This window comes from Somniosus microcephalus, chromosome 20 (assembly GCF_052327205.1).
Source record: "Somniosus microcephalus isolate GS21.2 chromosome 20, FLI_Smic_1.0, whole genome shotgun sequence".
NCBI lineage: Eukaryota > Metazoa > Chordata > Chondrichthyes > Squaliformes > Somniosidae > Somniosus > Somniosus microcephalus.
Window position 1 is genome coordinate 66,083,481 of NC_141006.1, and position 13,745 is coordinate 66,097,225.

At 44.8% G+C, this 13,745-nt stretch overlaps 1 protein-coding gene across 5 annotated transcripts in view; it reads right to left on the reverse strand.

The window, feature by feature from the left end:
* Positions 1 to 300: 300 nt before the first annotated feature.
* mecr (mitochondrial trans-2-enoyl-CoA reductase) overlaps positions 301 to 13,745 on the reverse strand; it is a 107,920-nt gene continuing 94,475 nt past the window's right edge. For 4 of the 5 annotated variants that reach the window (XM_085962899.1, XM_085962898.1, XM_085962896.1 and 1 more), the window contains 2 exons: positions 3,790 to 3,862; positions 301 to 699 (listed from right to left, as the gene is read on the reverse strand). In XM_085962899.1, coding sequence (XP_085819025.1) covers positions 542 to 699; positions 3,790 to 3,862 — 231 coding nt within the window. In that variant the 3' untranslated portion in view covers positions 301 to 541. Of the gene's footprint in view, positions 700 to 3,435; positions 3,705 to 3,789; positions 3,863 to 13,745 lie in introns of those variants that run through there. The other variant, XM_085962897.1, reaches the window with a different exon arrangement.

Genomic DNA, 13,745 nt, shown 5'->3' on the forward strand with positions numbered 1-13,745 from the left:
TTAAGAGATACCCAAGGGTCTCTGGCACCTTTGGGATCATTACCCTAGCAAAAGTCAGCACCTTCAGAGGGGAGGGGAGAAAACTGAATAAACAGTTACAAACTCAAAACCATTTAATCTTTGCGTTCTGATTCAATATATAGTTATTTTCAAACACAGCAGTCTTCGTTAGTGGTGGTGGTGATCACACATCCTCCTCACATCCTTCCAGTACTAAACCTATTTTGTCCAATTATAGCAGACTCTTATCACTGAGCTGCTGTCTAGACAGAGAAAAGAGAGTAAGAGAAAGTGACACCATTTGCATGATAGCCAGTGCTGTTTTAATATATACATTGCAAAGACCCAGTCCATTTCAAACACCAACCACGCACTTCTATAGATAGCTTTATGAAAATTAAGATATGGTGGATTAGCCTTAATATTTCACAGACAAGATTGAATAGAGAAGCTGAAGAAACAGCTTCCCCTCTCTGCCTTTCTGAAGAGAATATCATGATTTGTAATTCCGTAATAGATTCATTACAGTTTTTTGAAAAAGTCACATGATTAGGATCTGCTTGCTGGATATAAACGGTGTTGTAGCAGCTTTGAGGGCAGTTTGATAGTCCTGGAATTGAACCTCGTTGCAAACTGGCGCCATCAGCTTCCCTTCTTGAATGAAGTCGCACAGCTGGGAGATCATTTTCTGCAGCAAGTCTGACAAAACAGAACCGCAGCTTTAAATCAGACATGAAGATTGCAGTTTTCTATACTAGTGCATTACACCAAGAAATTAGGGGAGAAAAAATGATTTTCCTCTTTACACTTCCTGGGAATGTTCAGATGCTATGGAGAAGAAAATGGACGGAAACCCGCTACAGCAGGCCTCCACTCTCTCCAGTTCCCCTTGGATATCCAGGCTTTTCTTAGTGAGTGGACCTCGGCCTGTGAGTGCAATAGGTACTGGCCTAACAGTATTGACGAAATGAGGTGCTGATAGCTCTCCAGCCTCAGTATCTGACCAATACACCAATGGGACACACTGAAATACTGGTGGTGTGACTTGATCAGGACCCTTGTCAGATCAGATAGCTGGAGGGGGCGGTGCGGTTGCAAGCTAGAGAGGAGCTAATGGCCTAGCATACCAAAACCGGGCAGAGAGGCCTTTACAGACACAGCACACTTCGGGTGCTCTGCATCTGTCTGGGTGGGGAGGGGGAGAAATAGACCTTTGATGGAGCACGATGATGATGTAATCCCTAACACTGGTCAAATATTAAAGCTAAAAGCACAGTGTAGTATGTAAAGAAGCATCGAGTCTGACTGAAACTCCAGACTACTGCAACAGTTTAAAATGGTGTTACACAGATCCATCTTCCAATTCTGATGAATGGTAATCGAAGTGAAACATTAACTCTGTCTCTCTCTCCACAGATGCTGCCCGAACTGCTGAGTGTTTCCAGCATTTTCTGTTTCTATTACATAATTGCTACTGATGACCATAAAATGCATTGGTTTAAATTAAAATGCAAAGCACTCAAAGAACCAGTGTTCCTATTCTTGCACCTAGCAGTATGGAAGTAGGAGCTTACCATGGGCCCTTATTGTATGTTACGTTCTGCTTACCATGGACCCTTTGCTCACTATGAACCTTTATTGCATTTTACTCCTCATCACAAACATTACTAAACAGCTCGAAATAAAATCAGCAGTTTTGCATCATTATTGAAGCGATTTGGACATGTTCATACAGGCTATCATCAGTCTGAAAGTTACGTTCCAATCTGCACCATATATAATGCCGCAAAGGAGTTTTAACTTCACAAATGCATAGACTATCAATTGCTACTTTATGGAAACTATCAGTGAAAAGGTAATTATGATAACATACAATCGTTAAGTCTAAAGTTCTGCAACTCTACTGGAGTTGGACTTAAATCCATTAGCATGATCCACTTCTCTGAAGCTACAAGAAACATCCAGAGCTCCCCTGATGGCTCAGTAGTTCAATGCATTATACACTGTGGCACTAAGGCATTGTCACATTTTGGGATTTCCGGCTATTTGGCCATGGAAGGATCTTGGTATGATTTACATTAAAATGCTACTAAATGTTTCTGTCAAGGCTAAATTCACAGGTCAGTTGGATTAGAGTTCAAATTAAGTATCTATCCAGATTGTGTGAGACAATGGCGGTTTGTAAAACAAAAACCCAGTAAACATTTACACATTAGCAATTGAAATGCCCCATCCATTGGAGCTCACCATGAGTTAGTTTCAAGGAGTGGCAGTAGCTGGTTTAATTAGCAGCCCTATTGGCCAAACCCTGGTCAGGGGTCAAACCTTTGACTTACCGTCCAATTAGGGAACAAAAGAAAAGAGGAACACATGGTCTAGTCATTTAAGAAGATCTGCTTTGGTAGATGTAGGGAGTTGACAATCCCTCTTTTTGATAGAACTGACCAGTCCCAGAGGAAACCTTGGCCTGAGAAGCTAATTTAGATTGCTAACAGGTATAGTGCGCCGTTTTTTTTCCCTATACTACGAGGAGGTTTGCTGAATTAAGTCAAAATGAGGCGAGATTAACTATAAATGTTACTCAATATCTTCGCTTGAAAATGGTAAAATAAACCAGTTTGTTGATTTACATACAGCCTTGTCTCACTAAAGAGCTAATCAGTTCTCCTTTTGGACGATAGGAGAAGTGTGTGTGGAAGGACACATGAGATCACAGCATCCAGCTCATATAACAAAGGGTTTTCATTGTTACAACTCCTTGGCAACTTTATCATATCTCACGCAGAGATATTCTCTGCCCCAATCCAGAGAAAACAGTTGTCAGTGTTCCATCTGAACAACAATGCGTCGGAAAAGAAATCAACGTTTCCTTCAGCAGAAGGCGATTTACCCATGAACCGCACCCAAAATACCTGGGTGTCATCCTGGACAGGGCTCTCACTTATCGGCCTCATCTCACCAACACCGGCCAAAAAGTAAAAACCAAGGTGAGCCTGGTCCGGAAACTCACTGGAAGGTAATGGGGGAGCACAGCCAGAACACTTCGCACTGCAACAGTGGTCCGAGTCTACTCTGCTGCAGAGTACTGCTCTGCCTCATGGTCCTGCAGCCGCCACACAAAGATCGTGGACGTGCAGCTAAATGCCACCATGAGGACAGTGTCAGGAATGCTCAAGTCCACTCCAGTTTAGTGGCTCCCAGTGCTATCCCGCATTGCCCCGTCTGCTATTCGCCACAACGCCACCGTGCTCCGTGAGATGGAAAAAATCATGAGCAAAATCGACCATCCCATTCATGAAGACTTGGAAAAGGCACGCCGAAAGCGCTTAAAATTGCGCTGGCCATTCTGGGAAACAGCAGCCAATATTCATGCAGCTGGAATTGACCCACTATCCAGATAGACAGAATCGTGGGACGCATGCAGCATAAAGAACCAACACCTCATCACTGACCCAACAGCAGAGGTCCCTGGCTTCGACCTCCCGCGAAGACAGTGGACAGCTCTCAACTGAATCCGCACAGGGTATGACAATGCAGCCACCTGCTCCACAAGTGGAAGATGACTGTGGTCATGAGTCCCAGACAATGGAACACATCAACTTGCCAATTAAGATCTGTTGCGGGAAGCACCTCATTTCTCCATTCGGCATCTCAGGAAGCCATCAAATGGATAGCCAAACCGGACATCCCATTATAAGCTTTTCCTGTCATTCGAAACAACAACAGAATTCAAGTCATCAACCTGCACAAAACCCTTGATACAGATTTCAGCTTCAAAGTTCTACTCACCATGTCCATGGTCTCGTTTCCACTGTGTCACCCAGAACCCACAGACTTTAACATCTTTGAAAATAAGTGCACTCTAGAAAAAAGTAAGAAATGTTAAAATCCCAACATCAGTATCCTGATTAGATTAAGTACAATATTTTGAAATGATGGTGTGGAATTAATTATTTGGGACTTGACACAGACACAATAACGCCCCTGATGATCCAGTGGATATATGCAATGCGTGCATTATTCAAAGCCAATAAGACTGGAAGGTCCCATATCTGATTCCCAGTCTGTGCAGAGTTAATTTGTCTCAGCTAGACGGCAATAGTTGACACATCACATTGGCACCAGGGTGCCTGAGCTTGGGTTTGGGGGGGGGCGGCTGGGTCCTTCTCCTGACCACTATCTGGTGACCCCAGCTGGTATTTGTAGGGATATCAGGTGCAGGCAGCATCAGGCTTGGTTAGGATGCTGTCCATACTCAATTGGTCTCCCAAATCACTGTCCAAGTTCACAGATGAAGAATGGCTACAATAGGAGGCTGTTAGCACCTGTGGAATCATAACTCAGGAAGAGCCAGTACTTTCCAGAGAGGAGGAAGGAAAATTAAGCGAAAGATCCCGACAACAAAAGCTGCTGTAATGGATTTTTCCCGTGAAACAGAGCTGGCCAGCAGCTCATTAAAATTTAAAATCTGTGGAAATTTCTGGAAAAATGCTAATACATATTTATACATTATTAAAAATGTTGCATATTTCCCGTCCAGAACTTTGCTTCCTGTCACCATGATTTTTGGTCACACTTTACAACAACATTTACCATTGTAAATTGCTCGGTCAACATTTACCATTGTAAATTGCTCGGTCAACATTTGCCATTGTAAATTTTGCTATGTCAACTGGGATAATGTAGCTGCAGGCTCTGAGCACTGGGAGGCTCTGTGGAGCAAGTTTCTGAAGTCTCCCAACTTTGCCACCATGTTAAAATAAGCTGATATTGCTCAACTGACTGTGGGCAATGCCACAGGCAATTTACTATGAACTATGAAAAGGGTAATTCTTTAAACCATTTGAAAGGGTCAGCACCTGGATAGTTCAATTTCAAACTTATCAAAACTGTTAAACAGAAATCCTCCCCCAAATGCTACTCGGTCTCTATTGATCAAAGCAATGTTCTTGACATTTCAGACTCTGTAAAAGGCAACAGCATATAAAAAGTGTTGAAATGCTTTTTCCCTCACCGGCTGTATGAAACATATTCTGCCTCAATTAAATTCACTTTGCATGGTACATTTCCTGTATTTGTTGCAATCAAACATCGATAACACTCGATAGGTATTTTATACTGCACCGGAGTGTCTTAAAGCAGAACAATTTTCAAAGTGGCACAAATGGGCAATGATGAGTTGTACTAGCTGCACTGCACTACTGTCAAATTGAGGAAGAGCAAAGCTTTGTGTACTTAAACGTACATGACATTTTTAATGTTAGAAAAACTCTTTCCTCTCATAGCTCTTGTCTAATGTTAGCTTACAAGCTGTTCAGTGGAAGGTTCTTTTTAAACTTTAATTTTAACTTTAAAGTTTAGAAACTGACTTTGCACTACAGGTACAGGTCTTCGAGGTGATCTCAAAGTTGTTACCAAATCCCAAACTAACAAGAGTTCAGGCGCAGTTACATTACTTCTGTGTTATTATGGTCAAAACCATAGAAGAAATGCAAGAGTTCCAGATACAACTGAACTAAACATCTCTCTCTTGTTTAAAATGGACAAGTAGATAATTAAAGAGTGTACTGCAGATGTTATTTATTACAAATGCCAGTATGCAGTCCACTCGTAGTAAACAGACCCCCTTTACAGTGCTTTCTTTGGTAGTCATGCAATTGGGCATTCATGTCATCCTGTCAGCCGAAATCACACATAGGGCTTGATTTTGTCAATGGGGAGCATTTGGAGGTGGGACTCCTACTTTTTGGGTTGTAGCCCTGCCTCCATCGACTTGTGGCCAACCCACGCAAATTTCCCTTGCTTGCCCTTGTTAAGCCCGCCCAGCGGGCTCAGCAGGCCAATTAAGGGACACCTGGTTACTGGTGACGTCAGTGATTGACATTTCATCTGTCAAGAGCTTTTGACAGATGAAAAATCAGCATTTGACAGCTCTGTGAAGCTCTCAAACACCGACAATCTGTCTTCTAACTTGAGTCCTTCTACTCAGACTCAGTTAGCGAGCTCTCCAGACCAGAAAGCAGAGGCTGCAGCTTTTGACAGTTCAGCGGCCATTCTGCTTTCTGTGCCGGTGAGCTGAGGGACTCCCGAGACCTGAAGGGAGGAAACCTGCAGGAGAAAGTAAAGGTAAGTAAAACTTATTAAACCACTTTACACTTACCTCACACACTTACCTCTGCACACATGCACCCACCACTCACCTGCACAACGGACATCTCGACCCCTCCAACCCCTGCAGACCGACGGTCTGCCTCGTAACTTGGCGTGGTTCGGAGCCATCGGACAGCCCACACTTCAGGGCTAAAAATAGGGATTAGGCAAAAAACTGCCCGTTAACTATCTGTTAACAGGCAGTTAATTGGCACTAATCCCCTTCCCACCTCGGGGAGGCGGCTCCCAGCACAGGTCGGGTACCCGACTCCTAGGACATTGGCACGGAGGCGGGTTGGGGGGCGGGATGGGTTCCTGCCCCCCGATTCTGCAATTTTCCCACCACTCCCGCCTCCTCGGGGCTTGGAAAATCGAGCCCATAATGTCTGCTCTCAGGCTGCCTAGATATTTTTGAAGTGCAAACCACAGCAACAACAACTTATATTTATATAGTGCAGAAGCGTTATCAAAGAGACAAAATTTGACACTGAGCCATAAAAGGAGATGTTAGGGCAGATGACCAAAAGCTTTTTTAAAAATTTGTTTTTATGGGATGTGGGCTTCGCTGGCAAGGCCAGCATTTATTGACCATCCCTTGGTCGAAGAGGTAGGTTTTAAACAGCGTCTTAATGGAGGAAAGAGAAGTGGAGAGAATCAGGGAGGGAATTCCAGAGCTTAGGACCTAGGCAGCTGAAGGCACGACCGCCAATGGTGGAGCAATTAAAATCAGGGATGTTCAAAAAGTCAGAACAGGTGGAGCGCAGAGGCCTAGGGAGATTATAGGGCTGGAGGAGATTACAGAGATAAGGAGGGGCAAGGCCATGCATGGATTTGAAAACATGGATGAGAATTTTAAAATTGAGGCATTGCTTAACTGGGAGCAAATGTTGGTCATCAAGCACAGGGGAGATGGGTGAGCGGGGACTTGGTGTGAGTTAGGATACGGGCGGCAGAGTTTTGGATGACCTCAAGTTTATGCAGGGTAGAACTAGGGAGGCTGGCCAGAAATGCGTTGGAATAGTCAAGTCTAGAGGTGATAAATGCATGGATGAGGGTTTCGGCAGCAGATAAGCTGAGGCAAAGACGGAGATAGACAATGGCCCAGAAATTAGTGTCCCAACGCGCGAGTAAGCACCGTGTACTCACGTGTGGGACCGATGGAATTGCCGGTTTTCTGCACGCACAGCGCATGCGCGGGAAACCGGCATTTCCGATCCTCTGAACCAAGGGGTTCAGAGGTCAAACACGTGCGCGCAGGAGTCTGCGCGTGCGCGTTGAACTTCCTTTTTTTTTTCCAGGTTTGCCCGTGCGTGAAGGCCTCCACTTTTTACACTTTAAAAAAGCAGACGTAAGGACTTAATTTTAAAAGGTAAGTGGTCTATTAATTAAAATTAGAATTTTTTTTCCACAGGTTTAATGGGCCAGAAATTCGCGGCCAGAAGCGTGAGTACGGTCGGGGTACTCACGCATCTGGCCGTTGGAAATGCCGGCGTTCAGCAGGAACAGCGTATGCGGGGAACGCCGGCATTTCCAGACCCGAGGTCTATTCACAGCGCGTGCGACTGCACAGGCAGCGCTTGCGCAGTGAACTTTGTGGATTTCAATGATGGATTCAGTGAGGGTAAGTCCTTAGAAGTTACACTTGAAAAAAGCAAGTGTAAAGTTGTTCATTGGCTGCGGAGGAAGATATATTTTATTGTGGAGCTTCAGAAATGCAATATTTTTGTTTGGGAAAGGGAGGGAAGTTATTTTAAGAAATTTTAAGTAAGTTTTAAAGTTAAATTTTTTTTTTTTTTTTTTTTTTTAAAAAGCGTTTTCAGAACGGTAGGTAGAAGGAGCAATTGTGGCTGTGTGAATGGAATGTGAGAATGAGTTATGTATGTATGTCCACATATATTCCTTTACGTATATGTATGTATGTTTTATATTCCTTTACTAATGTGTATGAATGTATGTTTTTAATTATGATTTTCCAATAAGTTACTTTCTCTGAAAGTCATAATTAAATAATACATTCATACACATAAGTAAAGGAATATATACTTAACATGCAAAGGAATATATACAGACATACATACTTTCAGAAGCTCCACGATAATAAATATCTTCCTCCGCAGCCTCTGGAGCAACTGTACCCATGCTTTTTTCATGTGTAAGTTGTAATGACTTGACCTCACTGAAAGCATTAATGAAAGCGGCGAATTATACTGCGCACGCGCTGCCTGTGCAGTCGCACGCGTTCTGCCTCTGAACCCCTTCGTTCAGAGGACAGGAAATGCCGGTTTTCCCCACATGCACTGTGCATGCTGAAAACCGGCATTTCATCCAGCCAGATGGGTAAGTACCCCGACCGTACTCGCGCATTTGGAAGGGAATTACTGGGCCAACATTTTACATGTCAATAAAATGAAAAATTTAACAATTGCACGACTTGCCCCCTCGCATCTGCGACTGAGGGTCCAAGGAGGTGCATTGCGCAAGAGGTCATCATCGTACGTATCCTCACACTGTTCCCTTTGGGGAACTGTATGAAGTGGTGGAAGGATTTATGGCCGTGATTAACGCTCATTCCGTGACCGTAACCATCTTTGAACCAGCCATTAGGGTGGTTAGTCCTATGGCGGGAGGGTTTTACGGGCTCCCACAACCCATCTGAGGGGGGGGGGGGCGGCCACCAACACCCACGGACGCAAGTATCCCACTGGATGTCCACCCAGAATTTAAAGTTGGAGCGCCGACTCCACTTGCCGGGACTGTCTGGAGTGGGGTTCAAAACCCTACTCCTTCTGGCCCAGCGGCGGGGATGCTTACTGCTACGCAAAAGGTCCACTCCGCACAAAAGGTGACACCCATACGTTTCCTGCGCCTTTTCCCTCCCCGTGACTGGAGCCCTATGCTGCCATTTCACGTTGCTAATCGGATTGGGCCTTTGTCATAGCAGTAGGATCTCCGCCGCTGGGCCAGATCAGGGTAGGGTTTCGAACCCCGCTCCAGACAGTCCCAGCAAGTGGAGTCGGAGCTCCGGCTCTAAATTCTGGGTTGACATCCAGTGGGATATTTGCGTCCGTGGGTGTGGGTGGCCCCCCCCTCCTTGTATAGCTTGTGGGAGCCCGTAAAACCCTCCCGCCATAGGACTAACCGCCCTAATGGCTGGTTCAAAGATGGTTATGGTCACGGAATGAGCGTTAATCATGGCCATAAATCCTTCCACCACTTCATACAGTTCCCCAAAGGGAACAGTGTGAAGACACGTATGACGACGACATTGCTAAATAAATAAATGGAATTTAAAAAATTCTTTTAGGGCTTTTAAAAGTCTTTAAATTGCTTTAATTCTCTTTAAAACTACTTCAGATTACTCAAAATAATGTAAACATTTTAAAAAGTTTATAAAAGTTACCAAAATCTTCAAAAAATTTCCAAAAACCTATTTAAACTGCTGCTTTGCATGTAAAAATGCTTAGCAGCTTGACAGAAACATTGGGGGCGTGTCCAGTGAAACTGAGACCTCAAGGGGCGTGTCTCACTTGCACTGCACGCTCCTGGCTTCGCGCTGGCTGCACTCCTGGGCGGCGTGACGTCATACGCTGCCCGGGATTCTTCTTTCTGTTTCAGCAAGTGCAGGCGTCCCTGGAGCTGATCGGCAGGAGCGCGGGGTAAGTGCAAAAACGGGGCTGCAAGCCCCGTTCAGCAATTTCTGGCCCATTATTTTTAAAGACTTTACAGTAAGGTAAGTGTATTTTTAGCCCCGATTTTTTACAAAATTATTTTTTCAAAAATTTAAATTATTGTTTAAAATAGTTATTTATAGTTCATTTAAATAGTGTGATTTAAAAATTTTTTTATTTCAAGTTTAAGTACTGTTTTGGGCGCCCGGAGTTTTCATGAGTTTGACAGTTCTTACTGTCAAACTCATGAATTAACTTTTGCATCCTCCGATTGGTTGTCCAGTGCTCACGTGATCCTAGCCGACGCATCGCACTAAGTACGCCGCTGGATCATGCAAGCACAGCGTGCCGGGAGCTGAACCGGGCCACAGACAGGAAATCCACGCAGGCCCAGGCTTCAACTGCCGGCGCGCTACACGAATCTCTGGGCCAATATTACGAAGGTGGAAATGAGTGACAGGACGAATATGAGGTAGGAAGCTCAATTTGTGATCAAATATGACACCAAGGTTGCGGACAGCAACACAAGGACAACAAAGAAGATTAATTGAGGTGAATTTGCCACGTTTTGCATATTCAGTAAACTGAAGCTTCAGAATTGCATCATGTGAACCCAACTTTGCTTTTAAAAAAAAGTTTAAAAAATGATTGCGCTGAACCTCATATTCTATACAAACTACTGCAGGCATTCTGAACTTGAGTTACATACATAATAAAATTAGATCTAGGCAATGAAAAGCTCAATTTCAAGATCACACTACTGCGCAACCCACTTATAACAAACTGCTTGGCACATCAAGGTTTTGTTCATTATAGGTAGTTGTCCAACGTGTATATTGGTGGCTCTTGGAATCTCTTGAGGTAGTGCCGCTGGCTCATTTACTTATGGGCGCTGCTGCTGACATCAGGGCTGCTGTCGGCAGCAGGGATGCAACATAAATGCAGCACAAGAACCACTTTAGTATCTTGGTGATGGGAGGTTACACAGCAGATGAAAGTGTTACATGCTGGCTCACATCAGGATCCAAAGCCTCCATTTGTTCATTAAGGATATCTGAAGATCAAGGGGGAAAAATTCAGTATCGCCCCGTTTGAGGCGCCGTTATCGGCCGTGCACAAAGTTCAGCGCCTGGCGCTAATTATTGCCTCCGACGGCAAACTTGGCTTTTATCGCCCCCCGAGGTGATTGGAGCGCTAAATCAGGCGCTTCACACCTGTCTTAAGGCGCAAACGTCAAGGAGTGAGGCGCTACCTCAGAGCGCTGGCGAAGCAAGGAAGGGCAAATCAAAATGAACCTGCAAAGTGCTGCTCAGTACTCAAAACTCCTTCACACAGCGTTGAATCTCTCCAGAAGTCAGTTTCTCTCTGACTGCGTGGTGCAAAAATGTCACCGACAAAAAAAGGTCGCCTTTAAATAGCGCCCCCCTAGTCCCTTTCTGACAGCATAACGCTCCCCTCAAAATGTCGTTGCTAGCGGCAGGCGGTAAGGCAGGGGCGCCACTCAATATCCGGTCCGGGGCGCTAGCGGGGCGTTGCGCACTCGAATGACGTCACAATCTGCCGGCGCAGGAGACCGTGGCGGAAGTGTTTAGCGCCACCGCAAAATGTCTAGTTAATTTCACGAGCGCCACAAACATCGCCGCACCCGGCCTCTAGTTGCTTTGTGCCCCAATTAGCACCCTCTTAAGGCGCTAACGGGAGGCGCAAACAACTGCATTTTTCTTCCTATGTATCTAAGGGCACTCTCTCCAACAAATTATGATGGGCTCTTAAGTCATGAAGTGAAGCAGTTTTTCATCTCCAAACACAACTACTTCACTGAACCATCCAAACAACATTTTCACGTTCAAAAGATTTTCACCATGAAAATAAACTTGAATAAATATATTAATATTTCTGCCTGGTAATTAAGTATCCAGCAGTGGGTCCAGGCTTGCTTCCAGTACGGCAAGTAGCTGAAGGATATTGGGCACAGCGGGAGTGCACTGCTGGCCATGCACAACCACTAATGTGACTATGATGATGAAACTGAATAGTGACATCACGCAAGGCTGTTTAGTCATCAATTTTCTAGGTTGCAGGCAAAACAGACAACACAGGGGCTTTAAATTAATATCCAAGAATACACAAAGAGACAGCACCAGTATCGGTACTCTTTTGATAGATGATGCTTAGTGGATAAATGCAACGCGTGCTGTGGTATTAAGCCATGCAAGTCCAGTCCCAGGTTCAAGCCCAGTCCCTATTCAACCCTCCTGTAAAGTGTGAATGTGGACGTCAAGTGAGAACAGGATGAGGCTTACCTGTGATTCCCTTCATGGTAAAACAGCTGATATTCACTACAGGTAGACTACCCTTCATCCGGACTTCCGAAAACCGAAACCCTCTAAAAACCGAAGGTTTTTTCGTTCAGCGTAAGTCGTGCGTACGAACGAAAAAACCTTCGGTTTTTAGAGGGTTCCGGTTTCGGAAGTTCGGTTAAAGGGTAAGTCGTGCGCACGACCCCCCGCCGACCCCCCCACGGACCCAGCCGGCCCCGACAACCGCCGACCCCCCCGCGGACCCCGCCGACCCCCTTACGCTGAGCGTCAGCGTAAATCGTGTGCACGACCCCCCGCCGACCCCCCCCCCGCGGACCCCCGCCGACCCACCTTCCGAAATCCGAAATTCTCCTTTATCCGAAACTCGGCTGGTCCCGAGGTTTTCGGATAAAGGATAGTCTACCTGTACCTGGGCTTGAACACAAAGAGCAACAACCATTTGGGTGACATACTGGAGGGTAACTGCTGCCAATGGAACTGTACCCTAGCAAGGGTCAGCACCTTCAGGAAAAGAATGGGGAAAATAGGGAAATATTTTTTAAACAGACTAGTTGATCTCCCGTGACGTTGCATACAGAGTCAAGACCAAATGTAGTCTTCAGGTGAAACGAGATTAGAGGGAAAGGATTTTTGGACCAGGTGTGTTTACGCAATTGAGTCTCCATTTTGAAGTAACGCATTATGCTTTTAAAAATATATTTTGATTCTATATTATTTATACTTAAACAGCAAAACTTAACGGCAATTTAGGAAGCAGAGAAGTAAAGTTGGTTGGAACACAGGAGTTTCATTGCAGTATGGGTTGAGGAGTTGGGAGACACAAAATTGAGGCACAACAGTGCAATTAAACTTAAATGTCGTTAGACTCCTTCCTTTCGTCTAAAAATTGTAGAGAAAATAAGATTCCTAGTTTGTGTTCCAGGCTATAATCTAATGGAGGGTATCAGGTGATGACAGAAACTGAAAGAGCAAAGCTTTAGTGGTTTATAAACATCACCCCAACCCAAATATTTTTATTGCATTTTGTGTTGCATTATCTAACTCTGGCTTCTCATAGTTTTCCCCATCTCCATTCAATTATTGGCAGCACAGCCTTCAGCCATCTCTGGAACTCCCTCCCTAAACTCCTTCATCTGTCTTGCAATCTTTCCCTCCACCTCTTCAAAACCATCAAATGGGCTGCTTTGTCCTGGATGGTGTCGAGCTTCTTGAGTGTTTTTGGAGCTACACTCATCCAGGCAAGTGGAGAGTATTCCATCACACTCCTGACTTGTGCCTTGTAGATGTGGAAAGGCTTTGGGGAGTCAGGAGGTGATTCGCTCGCTACAGAATACCCAGCCTCTGACCTGCTCTTGTCGTGACAGCATTTATGTGGCTGGTCCAGTTAAGTTTCTGGTCAATGGCTTGGAAGAAGGAATAGAGAACTGTTTATTCAAGTTTGCAGATGACATTAAGTTAATTGTGGGGATGGGAACAGAAATTTATAAAGGAACATAGCCAATGTTCCCTCTTTTTTTTGGGTGTGTAGCCCCCTTAAGTGCATGCGCAAAACTTAACATTAAAAAAGCCGATCCCAGGCTGCACAGGACTGGCAGAGAAGGAACGT